At 39.1% G+C, this 27,891-nt stretch overlaps 1 protein-coding gene across 1 annotated transcript in view; it reads left to right on the top strand.

Moving 5' to 3' along the window:
* si:ch211-186j3.6 (neural-cadherin) overlaps window positions 1–27,891 on the top strand; it is a 410,843-nt gene that overhangs the window by 275,055 nt on the left and 107,897 nt on the right. The window contains exons 26-27 of the mRNA XM_033991613.1: window positions 4,182–4,459; window positions 27,113–27,327. Coding sequence (XP_033847504.1) covers window positions 4,182–4,459; window positions 27,113–27,327 — 493 coding nt within the window. The remainder of the gene's footprint in view (window positions 1–4,181; window positions 4,460–27,112; window positions 27,328–27,891) is intronic.

Below are 27,891 nucleotides of genomic sequence, written 5' to 3'. Positions count from 1 at the left end.
GAATGTAGGAACTAGTGCAGAAAATACTTGAATGGTCTTAAAGAGGCTTTGGATTGCTGTACGTATTATCCCGGGCAGTTTGTTTGAAAAGATTGTGTTTTATTAGAAAGGTGGATTGCAAATTGACCCTTAGTAGTTTTTGGGGCAGTTTTTGACCAGGCAATAAATGTACTACTGGTTCTGTGGTACTTATGGACCAATGTCATATAGCAGTTGTTATGAATTTACCTCATTTGATGAATCTACCAGCACAGAATTGCATTAATGACTACAATATCTGTCTTTCATTATTTTAAAGTAACATTGAGTGACTTTCTTATCTTATCAGCATAATTCCATTGAAATACACAGTTAAAACCAAACTTACGAACATTCTACACATATATATGCCATACTGTGGAATATATTGGCCAAAGGAACAACATTTCCAGCCCAAGTAAGAGTCAGGTTTGTGTATATGCGAGCCGACTCACAATAAAGAGAGGTGTTTTTCAGTGTAATAAAATCATGCAAAAACAATGTTATTTTATTTTGGTGTAAAAAGGCCAAGAAGCAGTAAGGCTTTAAAGACGCTGTACCTGATTTTACTGTCTTAAAAAACATGAAAAACAGAACTGGTCATTTTTTTTACTGTTGGCAACTGTTGGCCCAAAGTCATTACTTTATGAGAATGTTTCACAACTTTCAGAGATGAGAGTGGAGTTTAGGATAAAATGTATATAATTAGTTGGAGACAGCACGCAGCAAAGTTATTTCGACTTCAAGAACTGCTTTTAGCTGTACTGGGGCAAGACAAATTTTGCTCAGATACAGGTGGAAAAATCAAGTCCAGCCCGTTTAAGAAAGAATAGTAAAACCATTTCTCTAAGGGTCCAATATTATGCTAAAGTGGCCTTTGTTATGTCTTGAATCACAGCAAGTTCTTGGGTTCAAATCTCAGGCTGACTGTATGTGGAGGTTACCTGTTCTCCGGTGTTAGGTACTCCTGAACAATCCTACCTCCAGACCTGTACATTGGTGCTGACAGGCTGCCCCAGCATCTTTGAAAGATGGACCATTCACATGAGAAATATCCGTATGTGGGAACAATAAAATATACCTTGACCTTTATAGTTTTTTCTTGGCTTTATTGTTTCGATGAGCTATAAGTTATCCTGTAAAAAGTCTCCAGTCACCCATCATAGTCCATAGCGACTTCCCAAAGTTTGTCAATAGGTGAAAGGTCCTATATCTTATGAGCTTTTAGCCATGTTTTGTTTTGTTTCATTCACACATGTTTGAGTAATCCTGGATTGTCACCTACCTTTTACATTTAGTTCAGCAGAGACAGGCAATTCTGGGGCTGAAATAATCCAAAAGATTCTAGTGAAGATGTATGGAGTTTTAAAACACAGTGGAGCACTTCCTGTATTACCATGACATCATAAAATGTTTTCCTCAGCCTAAATGTGCAGGATTTGTGGTTAAACATGAATGAAGCAAAACATGACTGGTATATTTTGAAGAGGAAATTACATCATAAAGTAGATGAGAAAATAGAGCAATATGGACCCTTTACTTTCATAGTGTCTGCGCCACAGTTTGCAGAGTGAAGGCTGAAGTAGATAAGAACAGATAAGTCAGAATTTATATTAAATGCTACACCTGAGCCAACAGCTCTGTCTGCTCTTTTGGTTTTCCACGGCAACAGCTGTGACAGGGGACTAGCCAACAACAAGACAAATAGAAGAGTGTTGTGCAGAGCAGTGGTAAAGCAGACACTGTCTCCACAGGAACGTATTGAATAGTTCAAAACAAAGCCTCTGTTTGATATTATACAACCCGGATTCTCAAAAAATGATTCAAATGGTAAAATTCCATGTTTACTTACAGGCTTTCTTTTGGCCTTTTAAAAGACATGTCGATGCCTTTGCTTTGGTGGTTCACATTTTATATTTTGGATTTGTGAGATAATTCTCCTTTACTTTACATTTGAATGCATGGATTATAGCTGAACGCAGTCTAGCTAATTACGATCAATGTAAGTGGTGAAATAACACATGAATCCGGTAAAGGTATCAATTTAATGTTTTGACGTGTTTCTCCCCCTTTGGCTTAATTCTTATTTTGAACTTCTTTAGCAATGGTGTAGTCCTATTTTGGACTTGGTATAGCCCTAGTTTAGACCCAGAATAGTCCCAGTTTAGATCTGGTGGTACTCGGAAAGATACTACATTTTTTAGGTAGTGCTTGGTGTGACTCCAAAAAGTAATACTACTCATCTCAGTTGAGGTTGCATAAGTAGTTCTTAATTGTAAATCAATAAATAACACAATATTACATAAATGTATGACTTTTTTATTATTATTTTATTTTTATTTTTTTATTATTTAACATTTTAGACCCCTCCCCCTCCCGCCCAGATGGGCACCGGGTAAGCACAGGAGCAGAACACAACTGTTACATACACAAATATCTTAAGGCTAATACACTTTCGTACATTTATATATCCTCATACACACACATACACAAACACAAACCCACTCCCAGATCAGCCATAGCTTCCTAGTAAATTATATAAACGCCTTCAAGTGTATGCACAGACATACACACATATATAAATAAAAAATACATAAAAAGTAAAAAAAAGAATAAAAATAAAATAATAATAATAGTTGATATGCGCAATAAGTGGTATAATAATAATAGAAAGCAATAATATGGCCACAGAAGATGATCAGAAAACAAAACACAAACCACACAGAATATGCAAGAGAAAATACAACAGTAGTAAAATAAACAAAAATAAGTAAATAATATATTTGCATATTTTTAATGAATGGCTCTCTATTGGTCACCATCCGCCCCCTCTCCACCGTACAGTCATCACTGATACTATCTGATAGTAAGTCACACTCCAGATCTGATGATATTTATCATGAATGCATTACTGACGGCTTTGCACAATTTGAACAAGGTAATGTTCTCTTAGGAGAGCTGCATATCTGCTTTTCATTTTGTTCCATTTTGTCAGAAAAAAAATGAAAAAAATTGCTTTCAAATTGCATTCTATAGGCCCCAAAAGCTAGAAATTGAGTCACCTTACCTTCCCCGTGTTTCTGTAGATTCACTCTAGAGTACTCCTGCTTAGCTTACTCCCACCATCTCAGAACTTGCTAACCCACTCACGCCAGAACAAAGTCGGGCTATTGCATTCTGAAATATTTACTAAATCAATATAGGGAGGTATAAAATATAAGTAGTAGTGAATAAAATATGTCGGTGGCAGCTGGACCAGACTGCGCAGCATATCTGAAAAGTTGGCACATCAAAAAACACTAGGCTGGAGTGTAATTTCTAAACAGCATGGTGCCGCAAACAAGTTTAAGATCAGTCATTTTCCCACATGTTGGCTCCCGCGTGCCAGCTGGTCCGGCTCGCTTCTTGTTTTGACCACTGAGCTCCCTTCTCTCTTCTGCGGGCTTAACTAGGGCAACCTGCAGAGTACGTGTGACTTATTTAGCTTTCAAACTTGTGTATGTCAACTTTTGCTTACATTCTGGTAGTGTTTGAAAAGAACAAAATGTGTTTGCTTGCAAGGGATGCTTTTGTTTTGTTTTTTGGTGTTTTGGGGGATTCGGAGTCGTAATAGGCAATGTATTGAGATCCAGCAAAGCATGATATGGGAAGAATGGAAAGAAAGGGTGAGGAGGAGAATAGAAGGAAAGAAGATAAGAAGTGAGGAAGGGAGAAAGGATAAAAGGAAGAAAAGAGGGAATTAGGAAAGTGTGACCATTCATTCATTGATCCAGAATGGAAAGATAGATGAAAATGTAGAAGGAAAGTAGACAGAAACACTGTAAGGAAGAAAATATAGCAGGAAAGAAGGTTGGTGGTTCAATCTCAGCTTTGTACGGTGCATATTGTTGCTCTCCTCTTGGGCAAAACACTTTTCCTTCAACCGTCAATTTACCCCAGTGTATAAATGTGTCTGTATTTGTTAGGTCCTGTCTGACGTTTTTTTCCTACATTGAGTTATTCATATATTTTCTTGTTTGCAAATACCATCTGCACACAAGAGTTGTTTATGAGCAATAACCGTAAATTGCGAACATTTTTCTTCCAGGCTGAACCATCATTCAAGGAGTTGTTAAATAAGTTATGATTAGTTTTTAATTAGGCGTTTTGTTGTCTTTCCACAGCTCCAGTCCTTCATGCAGACCAGCGTGTCCCAGGTGCGGGTGGATGAGTGTCCCTCCTCCGAGTGTCCAGGGGCGGGGGGTTGCACCACGGTCCTGAACGTGCGGGACACTCCCACTGTGGTGGACTGCGGGACCATGAGCTTAGTGTCTGTGACGGTGGAGTCCACAGCGGTGTGCTCTTGTCCGGGCAGAGAGCAGTCCCACCAGCCCTGTGCCGCTTACCCCCGCAACCCCTGCTACAACGGGGGCATCTGTGTGGACACTCAGCACGGGTACAGGTAAGGGAAAATGTTTTGTTTTGTTTTTTTTCTAATACCGCCAGGAGCTGCATTGGTCTGTTACTGTAATTACTATATCGACTTATTGTTCAATACATGATCGCCAGTTCCGGGTGGCTGCTACGTGCTAAATAGGTGGAGACATCTCAGCATTTTTGTCCTAATTTGCCTCACTGGAACATCAACTTTACATAAAAAAGTTTGCGGAAAACTAGGGACACCTGATGTTAAAATATGGCAGTTCTTGGTCGCCCCAGCTGCCCCATCTGACGCCGCCCTCGACTCAATGGATGCTACCAAGATCAACAAAGCTAACATTAAGGAAGATTCAGACGTCGCTGCAGAAGATTGCATGACCCATTGGAGCGTTAATGAGGATTTGCCAAGTGGACGCTCAAGTGAATCTATACATTTTCTGCGTCGTATGATCCAACAGGACATACAGGAAGAAATATGCAAAGTGGGAGTCAATGTGCGGTCTATCAAGGATTCAATTAACTATTAACTACGAAGGTGGACAACTCTAGACTCAGGTTGAATACCATGAAAATTACAGCAAGCGAAGCAAAAGGAGTACCAGAAGGCGCAGGGGACAAGTAAAACGTGGTGGAATGAATGAAAGATATCTTGAACTGTTGTTTAAAGACACCAGAGAAAATGCAAGTGACATCATTATTGAACGAGCCCACCGTGTCTCCACAGATACAATACAGCCTTGGTACATTTTTACTCTTTATGGACAGAGAGAAGGTACGCCTCAGAGCAAGACGGATTGGAAAATGTACTTGGAAAAATGCTCAAGTTGACTTTTTCCCTGACCTCATGAAAGAAGCGCAGGAGAAGAGAAGACGGTTGACCGAGGTTAAACGGGACTGCGCGTATAAGGGGTTGCGCTATTCAGTGCAATCCCGCAGTATTTTGGATCAACATGGGTGGACAATGACGGTACTTCAAGGCTTTTAACTGCAAAAAAAGCAGTGGAAGAGCACAAGGAAGGAGCTGGACTCTACAGGCATAAGCTTAAAAAAGGTTAACCACAACTACAAGCTTATAGGCCCAGGATATTATTTTGCAACAAAGTGGATTTTTTTTTCAGTATGTGTATTTTTTTTATTATTATTATTATTATTATTATTATTATATTTTTTTTGTATTATTGTTCTATGTGTGCTATGGGCCAACTGAGTCTTTGGTATTTTCATTTGGTGGGGTCAAATACATATTTTAATTGAGGCAAATGTGTTTATCTTATTTTTTATTATCAACATTTAGGCTGGAGGATCTACACTGGTAAGCCCAAGAAAACAGAAGAGCACTTAAGAGGAATTATGGTAGAGACAGGTAGGATTGGTAGGGTAGGGACCTTAAAGCCAGTCAAAAGTTGTTTTTTTTTTATGTGGGGGTTTCTCCGTGTGGTTCAAGTGGGGATTAGTCATACTACTCAAAAAACACTTTAGGACACAGGAACAAAATGACTAAAAATGTATCTCTTGCCATATTAACGGTTTAGGATCAAATATCAAAAGGCAAAAATGGAATTATTTAAAGATGAAGGCTGATATCATAATGCTCCAGGAAAGACACCTCTTTATTTTAGAGAGATGGATTGCTTACATGGTCCTTAATATTTTAACCAGGAAAAAAGAGCTGTAGGCAAATTATTTTCAAAAAAATTAAATGCTCAAATACAAGAAGAATACAAAGATCACAATGGAAGAACTATTATTGTTCTGATAGATATATTAAATCAAACTAAATCAAAAAAACATGCTTACAACAAGGAGGGCCTATCATTTTTTACAAAGGTAAGAGCCTTATTAGACTTTGGGGACTTCCCAGTGATCTGAGGCGGTGACTTTAATCAAGTGATGGACGTTTTTTTTTTTTTTTTTTTGATAGAAGCAGCAATTATACCTCGAGATCCTCAAAATCTCAAGAGGCTTTAGAAATCATTTGTAAGGATATGGGACTTAGGGACTCCTAGAGATTATTGAGTCCAAGTGCAAGAGATGATACTTCAAACACATTCTGTTTTTTGGGGTTTTTTTTACATAGATGCTATCTTTTGTTATTCCACTTTTTAATTAATTGTGTGACCAGGTATAATATTGGTACAATCAACATTACAGATCACAGTCCCATTGAGTTGTGTATTTTATTAGAGTTGAGACGAGAAAATGATCCTTTGTGAATGAATATTAGCCTGTTGGATAGGGAGGATTTTCTTTTTTTACTTTTTAAACCCTAAAAACAAATACATTTCCATTTAAAATGAACAATAGAGCTGAAGAACAAAGGATTTTATGACATTTATCAGAGGCATTTTTATACAGAAAGCATCAATTATAAAAAGAGAAAACCAACTCAAAGTAAATAATCATGAAACCGAAATGAAATATTTAGAGGACTACATGACGAATCCTCTGAACAAAATAGTGATTAAGTACAAAATACTCCATATACAGGCTAAAACAAAAGCGGTACGAGTCGGGTAATAATGAGGGTAAACTAGCTCATGTGCTCTCCTGAGGTTGGATACTTCAAGGTTTTGGCTTTTCTTATTCTGTTTCTCTTTCCCTGTGTTTTCCATTCTTCATCTGGAGTCTCATTGTGGACGTATCCCTGAATTTTGGTGAGCGCTTCTGCTGTTTGTTGAGCTGCGTTCTCCTGTTCAAACCTCTGGAGTCTCACTGTCCATATGTTTTCCTCGGGAACAGGAGCTGGTGCAAATGTTTTTTGTTTTTTTTTGGAGTCTCCTTCTGAGTAGCAGCTTTCACTTTGGGCTTGTTGCTAACTTGAACCCATCCAGGTCCAGGGGTAGAACCGGTGGGTTGGATGGTTTTGGATCTTCTCTTGTTTTGGCCTTTGTTCTGAGGATTTCTGTAGTTGTCAGAATGAAGTCTCTTGGCTCTGACCTGTCCTCTCCTGTCTGTGCAAATGTTGAAGATTGGTTCTCTCTCTCAGGACTAGTGCAGTGTCCTCCAGATTCGCTTGGACAGATGTACCATTGTTGATGACTACGGAGAGATAAATTTCCTCCTCTGGCTCATCTGGGATTCCAAACCTATGTCACCTGTCCTGGTCAAATTTGGCTTTCAAATCAATGACATTTCGACTTCTCAGTATATCTAGAGTTTAACGACTTCACTAACAGAATGACACATCAAAATACTGTTTACTTACACTTAAATTTGACCTGTCAATCAGACCTTCCTGTAGTTTTCCACAGTTTTTCTGGGTTGTGCTCATATTTCCTTTTACAGATTGTCCTTCCTTCTCGTCTCTCTGGTTGGCATGTGTTAGCCTTAGCTGATGCCTCATTATGACGGTATGAAGGCAGTGATATTTCTGGCTCTCTTGTGTGGAAATGAGCAGAGGGTGAGCTGGTTGGCACTTCACAAAATACAGTGCAGTGTGTTACAACTGCGGCATAAATAATTCTTTTTGTTCATTTTTAGATCAGATTGTAATTAACCTCATTAGGGCAATGTAACCGCAACTGTGTGTACTCTAGATCATTTAGGCGTACAGTATGCAGTTCTTATAGATGGCTTATGCAATTGAAGTACGTTATTGTGTAATCTGATTAGTAATTCAGCTGTTTGTTCAAAGGCATGGGTTAGTTCAGTAGGGATTGGCCTGGGTTAGCCTCTTTTCTACTGGAGTATAGTGGAATTATGTGGTATCAAAAGCTCTTATTAACATAGATTTCAAAACACTTCATTTCATATTTTCATTAAAGTAAGTAAGATACGAAAAGAGCCGGAAACTTGCCAGTCAGAACACTTGCATTCACACCAACTTGCTCAAGGATACACCAACTATGCACCAGCAACCTTCCAGTTTTAAGCTACTCAAGCCTTGTCCAATTACGCGGTCCATAGTTTCTATATAATCATAGTGAAGTTCTGGCTGCTTATGTTGGAAAGAAGTTGTTTTGTATTAATTTGAACAACTATGGGAACTTTGGTGATATAAACAGTTCACTTTCTGCCCCCACTAAGGGTTACACTATTGATTTATATAAAACAAATCTATTTGGTCAATTTTGTTATCTTTTTCATGTTTGTTTAAAAATCGTCTTCTGTCTTTATACTTTGAACCACTGTCTGTCTTTAAATACACTGCTACCTGGATTTAACTAATCAAATAGGATGTGATGTGGTCAGGTCTAGGTTCAGCAACAGTCTGTGCTCAAAGAATGAGGTCAGCTGACACCTGAATATACTGAATGACCAGGTTATTCTATCAATTTAATTTTCACGTCATTTTCACACATGGATTGTCCACCACAGAGTCCAGACCGTAACCCCATTGAGAATCTTCGGGATGTGCTGGAAAAGGCTTTGTGCAGCGGTAAGACTCAACCATCATCAATGCAAGATCTTAGTGAAAAATGTATGCAACACTGGATGGAAATAAATCTTGTGACATTGCAGAAGCGAAATCGAAACAATGCTACAGTGAATGCGTGCTGTAATCAAAGCTAAAGGCGGTCAAACGAAATATAAGAGACTATGACCTTTTTTTGGTGGCGACTTTTTTTTTGGCCAGGCAGTGCACGTTACACCTTTAATTCATGATAAACCCACAGACATTTTTCAAAGATCACACATCCAGAAATACCACTTTCCATTTATTTGTTCTGAACAAACATACTTACAGCGGAATTCTCCTGACATTCTCATTGTGTGAGTGTCTTATCTTTAAATGTCATATCAAAGACCGCAGAGGCCTAATTGAAGGGGAATTATAGTCAGTAATTCCGGGACAGTGGAGGTGTGTCTGTACGTCAGGTCTGTGCTGGGGAAGACGCTGATATGCTGCTACTAAGAGGCATGGGGGACTCCAGAACAAGCTGTACTGTCAATGAACACGAGGGGAGCTGAGGTCTGATGCACGAGGGGCATTGTATGGAAATTATTAATAGTTAAAGTGCATTTGACAGATTGATATATTTTTTAAATTACCTGGTTTATTGGGATAATACCCAAGATAAATATTCATCACAGTTTTACATCAGTCAAGTGGCAGTTTGTGAAGAAATGTAACAAACAAAAATTTCGAAAATACAGGAAGTAGCAGTGAATTCTGTCATCAACTGTCATTAATTCCACCTAAAATGCAAAGACAATTTATGACAATTTATTTCTGACACTTTGAAAATTGATTTAAAAAGATGAGTGTTGTCATTTATTTGTACTTTTCAAATCATAATTTTATTTAGTTTTGGCCATAGCAAAAGAAAAATTCAAATCTGTCAATTGGAGCGAAGGTCGTAGGAGTGAAGACGTTTCGCTGCTCATCTAAGCTGCTTCTTCAGTTTTGGTCCTTAACATTGTGGTTCCTCGGTGGCAGTTATGGATTTCCACCCTAGTTCCTAACCCCTCATTCACTACATAGCCCCGCACTCTTTAGTGGACTATATAGTGCACTCATTCATTCATTACGGTTTGTATTGACCGATCTAGTGACCAAGGATAGATGCTACGTTTCATGGTGCATTGTGGGACATTTGGAGTGCACTACTTTTTCACAAACTGGACATTTGAACACTAAAAATGGCATGACCCCTAAGTAGTGTCCTAAGTAGAGACTAGTGCAGCTATTCGGATACATTATGCCATATCTGCTGGCTGTGACCAACCAAGAAGTTGGGAAGAAAAAAAAAAAACGTTTCTAGTTGCAGCTGTAGATGGAGACATTTTAATGTTTTCTGAGACGCTTTAGGAATCCTCAGAAGTTTAGCATAAGGTACCATCTGAACGGACATCTGCAAATTTAGAAAAACTTAAGATTAAATAAACTTTGCTATTAAAAAATCAGACTCATCATATTGATAAGTTGTTTGTTAAAAGTGTGGGCAGCCAATGGAAGTGTATTTCAGGGTAAAAAAAAAAAAGAATGTAGCAATACAATTAGAACAAGTACGGTGTCACATTTGGTTTTCTGATGGAATTGACTGGCATGTATTTATTTTGCTTGTTTGTGAGTTCATTGGCTGAGATTAAGAACATTAAAAGCAGGTGTGTATAAAAGTTTCTTACCAGATTACTAAATTGCAATTGTGTCACCAGCATATCCAGTTTTGCTTTTCCTTGGAGTGTATTCCATTTTTGTGAAGCAATCCCTCTTTCCTGTCTGTTTTGGTGCCGCTAGTCCTTAGCTTTATGCAGTCATGCGATGTCTTATTAAATGTTCTGTTGTCAATGATTAACAAGCAGGTGAGGTATTCTGGCAGTTTTTGAAGTAGTCCCTTATAGATACATTTCATATAGTGCTGTTCTTTGCTAATAGACAGCCCATGATGGGCAGCCCATTTGGTCACAGAATACAGTGATTTGAGTAAACAGAATGTGTAAATGGTTACAGAATATTGATAGATATTTAAAGTGTAAAAAAAAGTAAAGTAAAAAAATGTCACTACTTAACTGTGTTTAAGTAGCATTATTTACTGTTCCAACTAGGTAAATTCGCATCTTTCTGCTCAAAAACATATAAAACTGAGTGTGTGGTGCCTCCAATAGCCTCTGCAGCTCTATGTAGTTGGCTCATAGACATCACAAGAGGCTGCCCTGACTACCGCCAGGTATTTTTTTATCGCTCCAGACCCTCCTCTCCATTACTCTTTTCTTTGGCTGAGTTGGATGAGAGAATGGAGGAAAAAGAGAATGAACTCCAAAATCCACAGCAAATCCATGTTTACCTTGAGTAAGGGCTGGACAGTGACAGAAGTCTTCTTCTCCTGTTGCCTTTCCTGCTCCACACTGTTGTTTAATGCATAAACTCACAGAGGAACGTATCACAGTAGGACACATATCTGCCTCACCGGGATGTGGCTCATTTCGGTTGTGCAGGTACATGGGCCATAGAACCCTACACAGTTGTGCTTGAGTGCGGCTTGATTCAAAAGGCCCAGTGTGAGTGCACCCTCAGTTAATGTTGCAATCAATCTAACATTCTAACATAATTTTCTGTTACAGATATGCAGCCAACCTGCAGAAAAATATAGATATCAGAAATAAAATTAAACATCAGTATCACTGTCAATGAAAATACAAAAAATCTCTTTTCTTTATCAACTAAACCCCCAGTGGAAATAAAGTAAACTTACAGTGCAAGATTCTGTAACCATTAGTTTGTTGATTTTTCCTCCATTGCCACCGTCTATGTAAATGGGGTTCGGTGTTTAAATAGAACAAAGCATTCAGAGGCAGCTCCAGTGTTGACTGAGCTGTCACGGCTGTCTGTTTTACATGACACATCAATGTCAGACAGCAGAGACAAAATGTACCTCCTGAGATTGATTCTACTTTTAGAGGTTTGCATCTAAAAACATATGTTCCCTGCAGGCTTTGACAACACAAATCCCTCTCCCCCTCCACGAACTTGACAACATCATCTGCAGTGTCTTTACTAATCGGATGTCCTCTTTTTTGCATCCATCTTTTTTCCAGGACTCTTGCAGGGTCAGCCTTTCATTATCCACTCATACATATACATTTTAAACTCAATTTTGATACTGCCCAATACCATCTTTGATACTGTAGTGATAATAAAAAGAATGGAATAAAATATAATATAATTTTCAACAGCTATAAACCATCACCATGTTTTGTTTTGGGTTTTTTTCTTTCAATATCGACACTTGCTTATCCAGTATCTGAATGATCCCCCACCTGTTTGTCTCCATGGAGATGTTATTGCTTTGCATCTTTCCCCAGTATGTCATGAAACCTTTCTATTTCCATGGAGACAAGCAAGTGGCCAACACCGCGAGGCCAAGTTACAGGTCAGAACTGAGGAGAGGCGAGCCCGCATACAGAACAAATGCACGTTTCTCAAGGTACACAAAGCGTGCTAAAAACTGAAGCTAGATTAGTTTAATGCCAGACTGATGATTATTCCAGGCAATAACATTTCCATGGAGCCAAGCAGATAGCACACCGCTCACCAGAAAAGTTACATAGTGCAGCATTAAGTCTTGTGATGTGTCATAAAGGCGGAAAACAGCCATGCTATGTTTTCTAAGATGAGTGTTGTCAGCCTGATGAATGTTACATATAGAAATCGGAGCCAAACAAAGTAATTTCCAAGCGTGACCTTCTGTCTTTGCTTTCTCATGTATCGCTCATTGTTCCGGAGAAGCGCTTGACTCCATTCTTCAGGTTTAAAATGTCAGGGGCCTGAGATTGTGGCGCACTGGGCCTCATAACATTTAGTTTACAGTGCCGTCGTGCCTGACAGGCCTTAACAGCTTGGCCTTTCCACTTTTACAAAATAACACAATTCACATTCTGGTCATACTTTTTCTTGTTTATGCCATTTTTATTCCCTCCATGAATAGCAACAAAAATCCATATCAAAATGTAAGCAAAAATGTCACGACGGTTTTAAAGATGGAGGAGATGCTGTGGTTTCTTAAAGTGGAACTAAACGATAACTCCACTTTTTCCGCTACTAAACTGTGTATATGGCGTTTTAATAGCATCATCTGCTGTTGTAAGTCTCTTTTTTGGCAGTGTTAGTGCAAACCATAGACTGTATAGATAAATGGACATAGCTAACCTGCTAGCCGCCACGTTCCACATAGGAAGAGATCATAGGCGCGCTTCCTGCTCCATCGAATCCAATTCATTTTACATTAGAAAACTGTCGCCCTCTCTGTGTAACTGCTGCTGTCAGACTCGTCCTTTTGTGTTCATATTAACCCGCTCTACATGATCCTGGTATTCTATTTCACTATTGTGTCGGTAACTTAAGATATGAACATTAATAACAGACAAATCATCTGCCTTCTTTCCCCGAGGTCACTCCCGCTTGCATTACATGAGTAACAGGTTTGATTGACAGCATTGCTAAGCGCCGCTCCCTGCTAAACCAGCGATATGGGCAGGAAAGGGGTGTTACTTTCAACACGTTCGCTGCAGATTGGTTCTTTAGTTGCTATGATACTCACGGTCATAATGCCAAATTTGGAATTCGGCTCTAAATTTGGCGCTATAACTGCTCTAGCCTCGATGAGCTTCATTTGACAGGAACCAGACGCTATCAATGACCTCACACTTGCTTAGTCCACTTCTTTACACAGTCTATGGTGCAAACTTGGTAAGTTAGCAGCGGTGTGGTGAAAAAGTCTAAATCTAAGTTAGTGCTGCTTTCTCTGCACAGTACAATTTCTAGTATTTGGTGACATTGCACAGCACTGCCCTGATTACAACCCGGTGTTTCTGATTACAAATACCTGGCTGCAGGAGCGGAGTTTGATGTGAAGATACCTGTTCGACCAATCACACTGTTCTTATACCCCCCGGACCCCGCCCCTCCTCTCTTCTTACACTTTTTAGTCCTCCAGGTACTGCACAGTTTTGCAGTTTTGAAACGTGGTAGTGGGCGGAGTTTATTCGTTTAGTCCCAGTTAAAGAATGTTGTATGGATAAGATTAGGAATGAGGACAGATCATGGTAGATCTTTTGGTAGAGTCTTCCTGAAATAGTTGAGACATGTAGTTTGAGTTCATAAAGCTGATCACATACTTAAGGAATGGCAATTAAAGAAAAATAAGGAATTCACTGTTGTTTCATGATGTCTACTAGATCACTTATCTGACCAGCCAAAACCACTTTGACAATTTACAACGACATGCGAGTCTGGAACCATATCTCGTCTACTCTATTTCAGATGGACGTGATTGAGGTAAAAGTTACACATTTTGTTCTGAATTAAACACAAATATTTGAGAGGAGATGTCTTTATTTGTCAGGGACCATGGCTTTAATGGGACTGTCCCAAGTTAGGACGGTTACTTGTCACACTCTATGGTTTGATTCCTTTGTATTCAAATAGAATCTAGGAAGGACTTGATGTTAGGGTTGTCAAAAGTATCTAAAATCAGATACTAATTCATACTATACTCAGTACTGACACTAGATACTTGACAGTAGCTTGGTTGGTAGAACGTTCATCTACTGATCCGAAGGTTGGTGGTTCAAATCCCGCTCTCAACATAGACATTCTTGTTTGAGCACGTATCGACAGAAATGAACCTTTCCTGAATAGCTTTAGAATGATCTTGAGCTCTATCTGAACAAGTATAAGACCACAACTAGTATTTCCCCATGGACCCCTTAAAATAACTAAAAATACTTTTTTATTGTCATTGTTGTATCAAAATCGAGTTTGACATTTTAGTATTGTGTGGATGGTATACTAAAGTAAACTTAATCTAACATAAACATACAAATAAAAAGCACTTCACGTTTAGATTTCTGTTTTAGACTGCGTTAAATTGAAATGGCTTGCTTCTAAAATTGCCACAATACTAATTTCAGTTCTTACAGTTATTTTGTGACCTGAAAAAATCATGATGAACGATTAGCCGAATAATTCTGACATCCCGACGCAAGGACCAGACAAAAACTCCCTAGCGATTACGCCCACAAGGTCCATTAATTGATCTTGAGAGAAAAGAATGCAGAGGTTGTGCAGTAATTCACTCTAGCTTCAGCTGAAAAAGAAAAAACAACAAAAAAAATAGAACATTTCCTTAGAAGATTACCCAAATAAGACCATATTCTACAATTATCCTGTATTTTTGGAGCCAAGGCGTGACGCAACAACCTCCCTGGTGCTTCCAGTGGTGCGGCAGACAGATGACCCTGTTTAACTAAGTGTAATACGCTCTGATTCCTTGTATTTCCTTGGGCTGTGATCACTAATGGTGGAAGTGAGGGGCTCTTTGCAACCAATTAATTCAAACACCAACTTGCAAACCTTGCCTCTTATCCTAGTCTTGTACAGTAGTTGAACAGGGACTCTGCTGATTCCTATGATGAAATGAAGTGCCAGTCCTTCACACTGCTAAAGCATGTCCAAAATGGCAGCCCTCAGAGTCTTGGGGAGCAAAAAAAAAAACAGTTGGGGGTTAAGGTTAGGGATGAAATGGATAACTGACACGAAGAGGCTCACCTGCTTATTATAAACCTTATCTTTCAGTGATCTACTTTAAAAGACCCATATATTACGCTATTTTATGTTCTGTAATGTTGTTTTCTCATCAAAAACATACCTGGAGTTGTGTTTTGTTTCACACATGTTCAACACTGCATATTTAGACTGAACTCTTGTCTCAAAAGAAAAACACTTGAGATGTCATGTGGTAACACAAGAAGTGCTCCCCTGTGTTTTTGAGGTGGTAATCACATAATAGCATAGCTTAAAGTATGCTTTTTTTCACTTTTGGTGGCAAAATACCTGTTGTAAATATAAATCATAGGTTTCCACCAGCAGTTCATGAAGAAAAGTTGAAAAATATGCTGAAATTACAGGAAGTAGAGAGTTTAGTGAGCTCCATATTGATGGCATCACACTAGGGGGGATTCTTTCCAAAGTTAGCCAAAATTTACACAATTTGCACATTTATCTGATATGTTAAATATTATTTCAGCAAAATAAAGGTGTTTTCTTATATTTGTATTTGTCAAATTATAATTTCTGTGTACATTACAGGAGTTTTGGTTTAGTAAACAACATTTGTGAATTATCCTAGGCTAAAAACAAGGCAATAAATGCATAAAATTGAGTAAAAGTAAAATTAGTTTTGCCCTAATACAGAGATCTGCCCCTGAGTGTTTTAGTCTCTGCGAACTAGGAAGTGCGTGTTTAGCATGCTAGCTGTTGTAAGCATTACCGTGATTGCAAAACTCTGCTCTGGCCTCTGAAAGGTGCAAAACATAGTTTAAAATATTACTTACTTTAAAGGCGATGTGCAAATGTGAATAACAAGTAGTTTGCTTTAGTGATCAAAAGTTATTTCTCATCTTACATATTTTAAATGTATTTTCAGCTTATTTTCAATGTTGTGAGAATTTTTTAAAAAGGACTTTTATGGTGGGCAAGCATTCTAAAAAGGATCCTTTATATGTTTTATCCTCCCATCAGTTGTGCTGTCTGTATAAATGATTACCTTATAAGGCTGAAATTGACACTAGTGAAAGTATACGGCAACAGTTATATATGTGTCAGCTTTCATCTTAAGTGTAATTTCTCATTTCTTCTCACAGCAGATAACATTACAATTATTCTGAATACCTGTCCGCCTACTGGAATCCTAATCATATTGTGATGAAATGAAGAACATATATAATAGGTTACAGTAAGTGTGACATTGATAAGATTGAATATTTGTAGGCTTTAGAGTTGTCAAAAGGATAAAAAAATCAGATGCTAATTGATACTAAAACTAGTCAAAACTAGATACTCATTTGGGCAGGTATCGATGCTAAAAAAAAAAAAAAAAAAAGTCACATTCATAGGACAGAAATGAACCTTTCCTGAATAGCTTTAGGATGATCTTGGGCTGTATCAGAAAAGTATAAAACCACATAGACTAGTATACATCCATGGACCACTATGGAACCCACCTGGACGATTGAGGGATTACACAGATATGTAGATACACTGCCTGGCCAAAAAACAAGTCGCCACCTGGATTTAATTAAACAAATAGGTTGTGGTTGCTGCAGTTGGTCAGATCAAGGTTCAGCAACAGTCTGTGCTCAAAGAATGAGGTCAGCTGGCACCTGAATATACTGAATGACCAGGTTATTCCATCAATGGATTTTTTCTTCCCTGATGGCACGGGCATATACCAAGATGACAATGCCAGGATTCATTGGGCTCAAATTGTGACAGAGTGGTTCAGGAGCATGAGACATCATTTTCACACATGGATTGTCCACCACAGAGTCCAGACCTTAACCCCATTGAGAATCTTCGGGATGTGCTGGAGAAGGCTCTGTGCAGCGGTCAGAATCTACCATCATCAATGCAAGATCTTGGTGAAAAATTTATGCAACACTGGATGGAAATAAATCTTGTGACGCTGCAGAGGCTTATCGAAACAAGGCCACAGTGAATGCGTGCTGTAATCAAAGATAAAGGCGGTCCAACGAAATATTAGAGTGTGTCTCCGTTCTCCTGGATTCTCACTCAAAGTTTCAAGTACATTCACTAAATTACACTCTGACATAATGCTAATTACTGCAGTTGATATCAATGGGAAAGTAATTCAAACTGCATAGTGGTGACTTTCTTAGGAACATAAAACATTATCTGCATCACCTCTTGCGCAAGTTACCTTGACGATGAGTAGACATCATTATTATTTTTTTTATTCATTGTTAATATAAGTAAAGGGAACTAACATATTGTATATTGATCATTTTCTTACATATATTTACATAAAAAGAAAACACTTGGAAGACCAGTCCCTTACTAATTTAAGCATACCTTATGTCCCTATTGGTAAATTTGTCCTCTACATTTGACTCATGTCTCAACGCTGCTGGGGCATCCTGTCAGGAGCAGTGCAGTGCCCAGGGGCCCATCTCCAGATATTGAGCTTGGCTGGACAGGACTATCTAGCTGGAGCATATTATCTCTAGCGCATGTTTTGGCTTGGATTTTGGGGGAAACCGCTGTGCCCTGGAAGCCTGCCCAAACACGTGGAGAACATGCATAGTCCACAGAGAAGCCTCTCCTTGTCCGAGACTCGAACTCTGAACCCCTCCGCTTTGAGGCAGACATTCGAATCACTATGCATACAGTTAATGCTAGATAGCTCCAGAGGGATGTCTGCTGCTGTGAATGGTTATTTGAAAAGATGCAGTGTAGGGTTGATAAAATAGTTTGAATTTGTTAATGTGTTAGAGTTGGGAGTAACTTTAAAGGTCCTATTTTATGCAAAATGAACGCATGTGAACTTTAAGTCATGTTGGAATATTGTTACCTCCTTGAAAACATACCTGGAATTGTGTTTTGTTTCATTTACACAAGTTTGAGTAACCCTTTATTGTCTACATCTCCAAAGCTCAAAATGGACTGTTCCACCTTGTGATGTCATGAATCTGTGATTTTCGAGCTAACGGCTACATTTAACTTTTGTACAGTTGAGATGGGCAGTTCCAGATGATTCTAGTGAAGGTGTATGGAGTTTAAAAACACAGGTGAGCACTTCCTGTATTACTACATGACATCACAAGGTGGAACAGAGTGTTTTCAGTTTGAGAACTCAGCGTAAATATGCAGGGTTTGTGTGTTAAACATGTGTGGATGAAACAAAACACAACTCCATGTATGTTTTTGAGGAAACATTATAACATGGATCAGAAAACAGTGTAATATGGGCCCTTTAAAAAAAAAAAAAAAAAAAAAAACGTCTCCTAGCCTCATCTCATTTTTCATAAGATAAAATATAAAAAGTTTAGACCTGTTCATAAAGTTTACACATTACCATGGCGACCATCGTCACTTTCATCCCCCTGGAGTCGACTATTATTGTACACAATGTATTTCTCAATTTGTTCCTGTAGTTCTCATCTAGTGAAAATTAAGGGTCGCTGCATTCATACTTTGAAGTGATTATTTGAAGGTAGCGGGCTAACGCATACTCTACATTAGGTATGGGCAGAAGCAGCTGGTGCTACAGGTGTTCCATGATTATCCTCTTCAAATACACTTCTAAATCTGGAATCACCTAAATGGGCACTCAGCCACCCAGAAAACAGGAGCAAAAACTCACATGTTCTCACCACACCACACGTATATAGTGCAGCTTTGAACAAGTTAATTTTCCCCTCCAGCTTCATTTAATTAGAGGCATCCAGTAGAAAGGCCAGGATTTGAGTGTGGCTGGCTGGAGAAGGCGTGTAATGTGGCACTGCACTGGACCACAGCGAAACTACACTGGCTCCACATAATCCCGGGATTACCACACAAACGCATACTGGCAGGGCCTCAGCAGTCCTAATTAGGCATAGACAATTTGTATGCCTTTGTAGTGGCCAAATCGGAGATACGTTGGATAAAAACATAGTACAGATCGTTAGCAAAAGAGCTACTTGGTGAAATGTAATCCCAGAATTGGATTTGTTTTCAATTACAAGGATTGCGTTTTGTAAAATAGCTAAAGTGGATTCGCTTGCAGAATGGGAAAAAGTTTCTTGGGGCAAAATAGTTCACTGGCTAATTACTGGTACTGACTCAAAAAACAATGATTTTTATTTGTTTAAAAGAACATTGTAATATTAGTGCCACTAGTAGCTAACAGGGTAAAAAAAAAAGAAAGTGGGTCTTATCAGCACACCATGTTTTTGCTGCTTGTATGACTGCAAACTTCTAAAACACCAAATATTAATATTCATGTAACAGAAGGTGCAGGCAATTAATTGTGCATTGCTTTATTGAAGTGAAGATATTGCAAACCAAAATGACAGCCCATCACACACCTGCAGATCAGTGTGTGGATGCAAAACAACTTTCTCTAGCTAAACTCAGACAAGACTGAAGTCATCAACTTTGACTCACAGAAACATAGAGAAAGTGTCAAAAGTCACCTCCAGTCTCTCTCAGGCTAGAAATCTAGGGGTAATAATGGAGTCAGACTTGAACTTTAACAGCCACATCAAATCAAATCTGCATCTAAAAAACATTGCAAAAATCAAAGGTATACTGTCAAAACCAGACTTCTCCATGCATTTGTCTCGTGTAGGTTAGACTACTGTAACCTCCTGCTCACTGGCCTCTCCAAACAAGCGTTAATATAAGTGCAATACATCCAAAACGCTGCTGCTCGGATCCTGACAGTATGAGCGCATAAGTCCTGTGCTCGGGTCTCTGCACTGGCTCCTGTGGCTTAGAGAATAGACTTTAAAGCAGCATTGCTTTTGTACAAGTCTCTCCATGGCCTAGCACCAAAGTACATCTCTGACATGTTAGTGCCATATGAACCAACTCGCACTGTGAGGACTTCAGGGACCGGCCTCCTGCTGGTGCCCAGAGTCAGGACTAAACATGGAGAATCGGCATTTCAGTTTTATGCAGCTAAAACCTGAAACAGTCTTCCTGAAGATGTGACAGGCCTCTAGTTTGACAATGTTTAAATCCAGGCTCAAAACATTTCTGTTTAGCTGTGCACATGATGTGCATTTATTCTGCACTCTTCTGTTTTAACGTTAATTTTATGATGATTATTTGTGATTATTTATGTTTTGGTTTTTGTGATTTGAATGTCTTTTTTATTTTGTACAGCACTTTGAATTACTTTGTGTACGAATTGTGCTATACAAATAAACTTGCCTTGCCTTGCAGATGTCAGCTGTGCCCCTCCCTTAGGATATAAAGTACCTCCCTTAGCAGTTAGAATGCCTGTGTCTAAATTTTAGGTCACCTTTTGTATATGTCTCTCTGGGCACAAGGCAAATAAGGGCAGTCCTGGGTCCAATACAAACTGCTTAGAAAGAATTTTCTCAATAGCTTTGTATTACATCAGCAAAGTGCTCGTTTTCTGCTGTCCCACGTAGAATGAGCAAGTCTTCCTCTACATTCAGTACATTTTAGACACACATCCAGAACATTACCACTATACCTGAGAGCTACTGGCGTTTTGTGTGTACTTTTACTGTTTATTTATATGACAGAAGACAATGTGAGATAAAAAGTTGCACTACAATAATAATAATAAAAAAAAAATAATAATAAAAAAAATATATTTTTTTTTTTGGGCACAAAGCTCTCACTCGTGTCGCCTGCTCTGCTTCTGTGTTGATTCTTGTGTCGATTCTGCATTGGTTCTTTAAAAAAATTAGATTCGGAACCGTTCAAAAGAGACGACGCATCATTTGGTGATACATGCATACATATTACATACTTTTTTTTTTTTTAGGAGTGCAACAATTCAGTGAAATACCTATTATCATATATGGACAATAACTATCAGTCTTACAAACAGCTGCTGTTACAACACACTGAACTGGAAGAAATAAAATTCAGATACAAGAGCTTTCAGAGACAAGAATAAGTAACTGTTTGTAACCACCAGGTAGACATGTGATGGGAAAATAATCTGATGTTCCTTGTCTTTTTTTTTTTTTTTATAATCCTAGAGCGTGAACAAATGTTAGATGCACTTGTGCTATCTCTAAAACATGAGGTGCATTGTGTGTCTGGAATAGGTAGAGAGTGTTTCTATGTGAAGAGCGGGAGGTAAAGACATGACAAGCAGAGCAGCGGTCCCCCGTCAACCCAGGGACACACGCCGCAAGGACCATGTTTCCCATTTCTACCTGCAACAATAGTTTTAGATCAGGGATGGAGAGGAAAGTGGCTGTTTCTACTGTATTTGGTAATGCTTAATTCAAAGCTCCTCGTAATGTAGAGGAATGGTTCTCAAAGTGGGCGTTGTCAATCATAAAATGGGGGTCGCAAGATGATCTCAAGGTATTTTTAAATGACACTGTGTTTTATCTATGTTTACATGTAAATTGTAAATGTGCTTTAGTGAAATTAGACAATAAAATAAAATTGACGTTACACTTTTTTTTTTTTTTTTTGCCAATCATAAAATGGTGGTTACACTGTTTTTTTTTTAATCTATTCTTACGTACAAATTAGACAGAAAAAAAACCAAAAAACAATATTAAATCTGACTTTACACTTGCACTTTTTTTTTTTTTTTTTTAAGTTCAAATCGATACTTGCGTTCAAATTTTGCATAGTTATTCCAGGATCCCAGCCTCACAAGTTTGGGAATTCCTGAATTAGAGGATTTGTAGTTGGCTATACAGCGCAAAACAATATTACACATATGTAGATTAGCCAATATTTATATTTTTGGAAGTTACAGGGCCAAGGTTTGTAAATTAATCAGAAAGTGTACTGCCAAGAACCATAGACCGTTGTGGAGTTTGCATGTTCTCTGTCGTAATGTCTGGGCGGACCAAAGATTCAGACTCGTTGTAAAAGATTGAACAAGGTTTATTTACAAAAATGGTAATGTAAATGTAGGTTGACGGAGCAGATGGTTGAGAGCGGTGTCGTATGCTGAAGCCTTCGAGCGGGTCGTAGGTAACGGGGTCAGAGGCTGGGGTGTTCGTACCGGTCGAGGAGAGCTGGGTCGGAGGCTGAGGTGCAGAGTAGTGCCAGAGAGCGGGATCTGGCAAAAAACGAAAATAAGAGTCGAACTGTACCACGGGGGATACACGGACGATCTGGCGACGAGTGTCAGATCCTCGGTCACTTTGTACTCCGCAGGTGCAGCTTGATCGTTGATGGGTTGCAGGTGTGTAGTGGGAGGTACCAGAAACTCCGCCCAGCTCCAGGTTCAGACACAGAAGGGAGGGCGAAAGACAGCACCAAAACACAGGGCAGACTGGGATCTTGACATTCTCCTGATGAATTTGTTGGATTTCTAGGTACTCCAAGTCCCCCATCCACCTGAATATGCAGAATCAATAGACTAATCCTCCCGCTAGGTACTCCTTTCTCAAAATCTGGGTTCAAAATGTTTTAATGGAAGCTTTAGTGATCCGTCTCTCCTGATGTTGTTCCATTGGCATGAAAAACGAGTCAAATGCAGTTGATGTATTTTCCATAACTATTTTCAGCTTCATTATTTCTTTATTCTCTACATGCAAATTGTTTCTAAATATAGAGCCAAATTCTTAACCACATCTCTATCAACTAAAACAACAGTACGTAGCTGCATATTGCGATAAGACAAACTGAACTTGTAGTCTGACAGATGTGACCCCAACACACACCAGTTGAAGACTCAAGGAACATGCAGATAATCAAAACTCCGGGATTATTAATAATGGGATTTGCTGAGTGACAGTGGGATTATATTTCCCTGGGCCCATGTTAACAAATACAATTCCCCACAGACGCGAAATGAGCAAAACAAAGCTTCCTTAAGAGGATTGTGAGGGCACGAACATCGAAACTAAACCCAGATTGTCAGGAGAATTAAACTCAAGTTAAAAAAAATGGAGGTACCATAGATGTCATACATACAGCGGAGGAGCATTTCAATAATTCTATATGCAGCGCTCTGTGGTTTACATTTTTCCCATTTGCTTGTCTGCTCAGGCGTCCCCAGGTAGCTTTATTAGCAGTCATGTACTGAAGTGATGTGTTTTATGTAAAGCCGGTGTGGTGCATGTGTTATGGTGGCACAGAAGTGTAACAGCTCATAATAATATGCAGATTACAAAAGAGAAAGATAGGAAGGGAAAACAGAAGGGTAAAAAACACTGCAAAACAAGAAAACCTGTTTCTTATGAACAGGTTATATATAATTATGATATCCACCTACTGCTAAAATATTACAAAGAGTTCCTGCTTTGAATTATCAAGTAAAACATGGGACCCTTGTCTGAATATTACACTGAGAAAAAAGCGATATTAAAGCTGCACTATGTAACTTATGGTAGAGGGTTTGCAACTCGCTTGTCTCCATGGAGATGCCATTGTTTTGCCTGAAATATTACACAGTCTGGCAGTCAGTATATCTTGTATTTATTCGCGCACAGTCGTTTGCTCAAAAATACCTTGAAGGAGCTTAACACTCCGTAGATCCGACCTATATCTTGACCTTGTGCATCACCTGCTCCTCTCCATGGATATATCCTTGCTTTATCTGAAATGTCCCACTGTAGGACGTTCAGCGTATGTCGTATTTATTAAAGTACAGTCATTTTTACTGCTTAAAAGTACCTGGAAGGAGCTTACTACTCGATAGATCTGACCTTTATCTTGGCCTTGTGGCATCGCCTGCTTGTCTCCATGGAGATGCCATCGGTTTGCCTGAAATTTTACACAGTAGGGCATTAAATCTTGCATTTTTCCAAGTACAGGTGTCTTTTTTATTGCTTGAAAATACCTTTTAAGGGCTTGCCTCTCTACAGACCTGACACGTATCTCGGTCACGTGGCATCACCTGCTTGACGCCACGGAGACAGATACGTTTAATGCCATGCTGTAGAAAATAGGCAAGCTCCAACTCCCCTTACTATAAAACATTTCATGGTGCACCGTTAAGTTACTGGATTTCCTTCTTTTTAATACAGGGCAGATTGTTTTGGCTTTTGTAGTTTAATTTCAGTTTCCCTCCTTATTTGTTGTGGCGCTGGCAGAGAAACGAGTAAAATGAACACCTTTGGATGAGGAGGGGGTTTTGTACGTACTCTCTGTGTGTGGCCATGCATTATCACCACAAGCTAAATATGGAGGGAGGCAGCTGGAGTGTGAATAACATCCACCAATGAAAAACAAACGTATTAGATGCAGAGCAGATGCCCGCGAGAAATACCTCCAAGCTGTGAGCGGCCTGGGGATGCAATTTGTAGATCTCGTAATTGGTACCAAGCAGCATATTGAGTACGGAGAATTTTGACTTCCTTAACGTGCACCTTCATATGGCGCTAATACAGAACGACAGATGAAACAATATGACAAGTTGAGAGCAATCAAAAATAAGTCTTAATTTCAGATGGATAATTGAATGAAAATAATTACAAACTTGCAAGTCAATCAAGAAAGAAACGTATTCGCTGCTGAGAGCTTCTATACTCGTGAATGTGAATTGTGTTTTATAGTCTTTCATAATTGTTACAAAGGGGGTATTTTTGTGCTTTCTACCTTGTTATAATGTTGTTTCCTCATCAAAAACATGCCTGAAGAGGATGTTTGGGTATTTTAGCGCTCTCTCCTGGGTCCTATTCGAACCCTCGTTATGGTGCGCTGTAAGATTCTGCGCGATGCTCGGCCCACAAGCGAACGTCATCCATGCACCCACGCGACAGTTACACAAAAATATGCAAAAACATGATACGAAACTGTACACAACGACTTGATAAACCTGATGCGATGTGCAGGAGTGTCATTAGCCGGCTGCAATGCTGATTGTGCGCTCTGAAGGGGGAGTGACTTAACTTAGGGAGCAAACGGACGGGTGGCTCAGGGTGGCAAAAACTACAATAAGTTGTTTTCATTGAATATTGCATTTTCAAAACAATAAAAGGTAACATCGTGATTGAAATATGTTATGTGTCAGCTGTTAATACCTCATATAAGTAAAATACTGCCTCTTTAAATTATCTCAAAGTTTGCACAAAAATTCTTTCTTGATCATTTTCGGAGTATGCCAGTGCAGTAATGTGCGAGTAAATGTCTTGGCAACAGCAAAAGTGCAAAAATATTACCCAATATTTTTATTTGAAAGAGTACACTGTTAATTTAATTTTTTATACGCACTTTTATTTGTCAGTTGTTATTATTGTTTTATAGAGAATAGTGGATTTTCTCATTTTGTATCGCCCATCTCTAGGTACGAGCTTAGATTATTACCGTAATTGCCTTATAAGTATAATTATATTGTGACTTGTAATTAATTCTTTTACACTTATTTTACTTTATTGACGCAACTGATGCAGTTATACTAATGGTTTATTTTATTTTTTCCATCTAGATTATAGTGGTACTACAGGAATTCATACTTATACATCAGTTTACATCAGCATTTGCAGGATAAGCAGGTGAAATGTCTTGCTAAACGACACAATGGCATGTACCGATTGAGCAACTGCTGCCAATATAATATGAACACCTCAAAACTAGGATCCACTGAGTTAATATTTAAACCTTATTTATTTTTCATTGATGTGACGGTATGAGAGAAGAGACTTTTCCAGACCAATGTTTGACTCGGGGTAAATCCAGACACTATCAAAAGAAGGAAATGTAAAACACAGATTTTTACTTCTGCCAAGTTCCGATAACATTTATTAATGAAGGGATCTGAAAAGTTCAAACTTAACTCGGAGCAGTACAACAAATGAGTGCTGAGATGTTGAAATGGAGGGAGAAAGAGAGAAAGAAAGGAAATGAGGGAGAGGAAGAGTGATAGAAAGATAGAGAGAGAGGAGGGAAAGGAATGAGAGAGAAAAGAGAGGGTTAAGGAGGGGAGAAAAAGAGAGAGGGTTAGGGAGGGAGAAAAACAGAGAGAGAGAGAGGATTAACGAGGGAGAGAAAAGACAGAGAGAGGGTTGAGGGCAGAAAGAAAAGAGAGAGGGTTAGAGAGGGAGAGAAAAGAGGGATAATGAGGGAGAGAAAAGATAGAGGGTTGAAAAGGGAGAGAAAAGAGAGGGATAAGGAGGAAAAGAAAAGATAGAGGATTAAGGAGGGAGAGAAAAGAGAGAGGGTTAAAAAGGGAGAGAAAAGAGAGACTGCTAAGGCGGGAGAGAACAGTGAGAGAGAGGGTTAGAGAGGGAGAGAAAAGAGAGGGTTAAGGAAGGAGAGAAAAGTGAGAGAGCAGGTTAGAGTAGGAGAGAAAAGAGGAATAAGGAGGAAGAGAAAAAGAGAGAGAGGGTTAAGTAGGAAAAGAAAAGAGAGAGAGGGACAAAGAGGGAGAGAAAGGGGAGAATAAGAGAGAAAAAGAGAGGGAGAGAAAATAAGAGAGAGGGGGAAATGAGTGAGAGAAAAACAGAGAGAGAGAGAGAAAGAGGTTTTTGCAAATGGTGTGAGATTCTCCCTGTGTTTTTTTGCACTAATGAGCACATCTGCATCACACAGACGTGGAGATAGCCAAAGGGAAGGCTGTCTTCATGAAAAAAAGGAAAACTACTACACTCCACGATTCTGGCTGTGAGAGAAAAAGCGCTTGAAAGAATGAACTGTACTACAAAAAAAGAATAGAGATATTGAGATCAGAGCATCCCCCTAGTTCAACCCATCTGTCAAAAATCGGTCTACAAAATCCCATATTCATTCCATTTACTAAAACATACAATTTTGCTTTCCTCCTCTGCCCCCTAGGTGCCAGTGCCCAGCGCAGTTCGAAGGGCCCGAGTGCCAGCAGAACAAGCACAGTTTCCACGGCAACGGATACGCCTGGTTTCCTCCCATGATGCCCTGCTTTGAGAGCCATGTGTCGCTGGAGTTCATCACTGACGTGGCTGATGGATTACTGCTGTACAGCGGTCCCCTGGCGCAGCTGCAGGCCTGGGACTACGAGGACTTCATGGCCATAGGTAGCGCTAGCACACACACACACACACACACACACACACACACACACACACACACACACTAGCTTTGCATGCTCAGAGAACTCAGAGTGTGCTAAACAACCAAATGCAAATCGCTCCAAAACCTGTGAGACTTCTTGTCCCAGTAGTAAAAGAAAAATTCAAATCTGTGAACTGGACAAAAAGTTGTAGAAGTGCTTTTTTTAACTATGGTTCATACCTGGATGACTAAGGGATTACACAGACCTCTTGTCCCAGTTTACATGCAAGTCAAAGAAATTAATAGATTGCAAAGGGGGGGGCTAAGAGATGTTCAGGAGCGTGTAGTAATTTACCATTATCACCAAAACCTTGTAGATAAAATTGCTAATAATAATCTGGGAAGCAAAAGACAAAATTTAAATCTGTCAACTGGACAAATCGTGGTAGAAGTGAAGACGTTTCACTGCTCATCCAAGTCACTTCTTCAGTTCTGGTCAGATTGCTGGTGCACACTCTATCTGACGGGAGGAGCTAACTACACTGAAACTGTAAACACGTATTGTCTTCAGTTTCAGCCTTAACGGC

This window comes from Periophthalmus magnuspinnatus, chromosome 3 (assembly GCF_009829125.3).
Source record: "Periophthalmus magnuspinnatus isolate fPerMag1 chromosome 3, fPerMag1.2.pri, whole genome shotgun sequence".
Taxonomy (NCBI): domain Eukaryota; kingdom Metazoa; phylum Chordata; class Actinopteri; order Gobiiformes; family Gobiidae; genus Periophthalmus; species Periophthalmus magnuspinnatus.
Note: the sequence above shows the minus strand (reverse complement) of the source record. Positions and strands in the feature narration are given on the sequence as shown.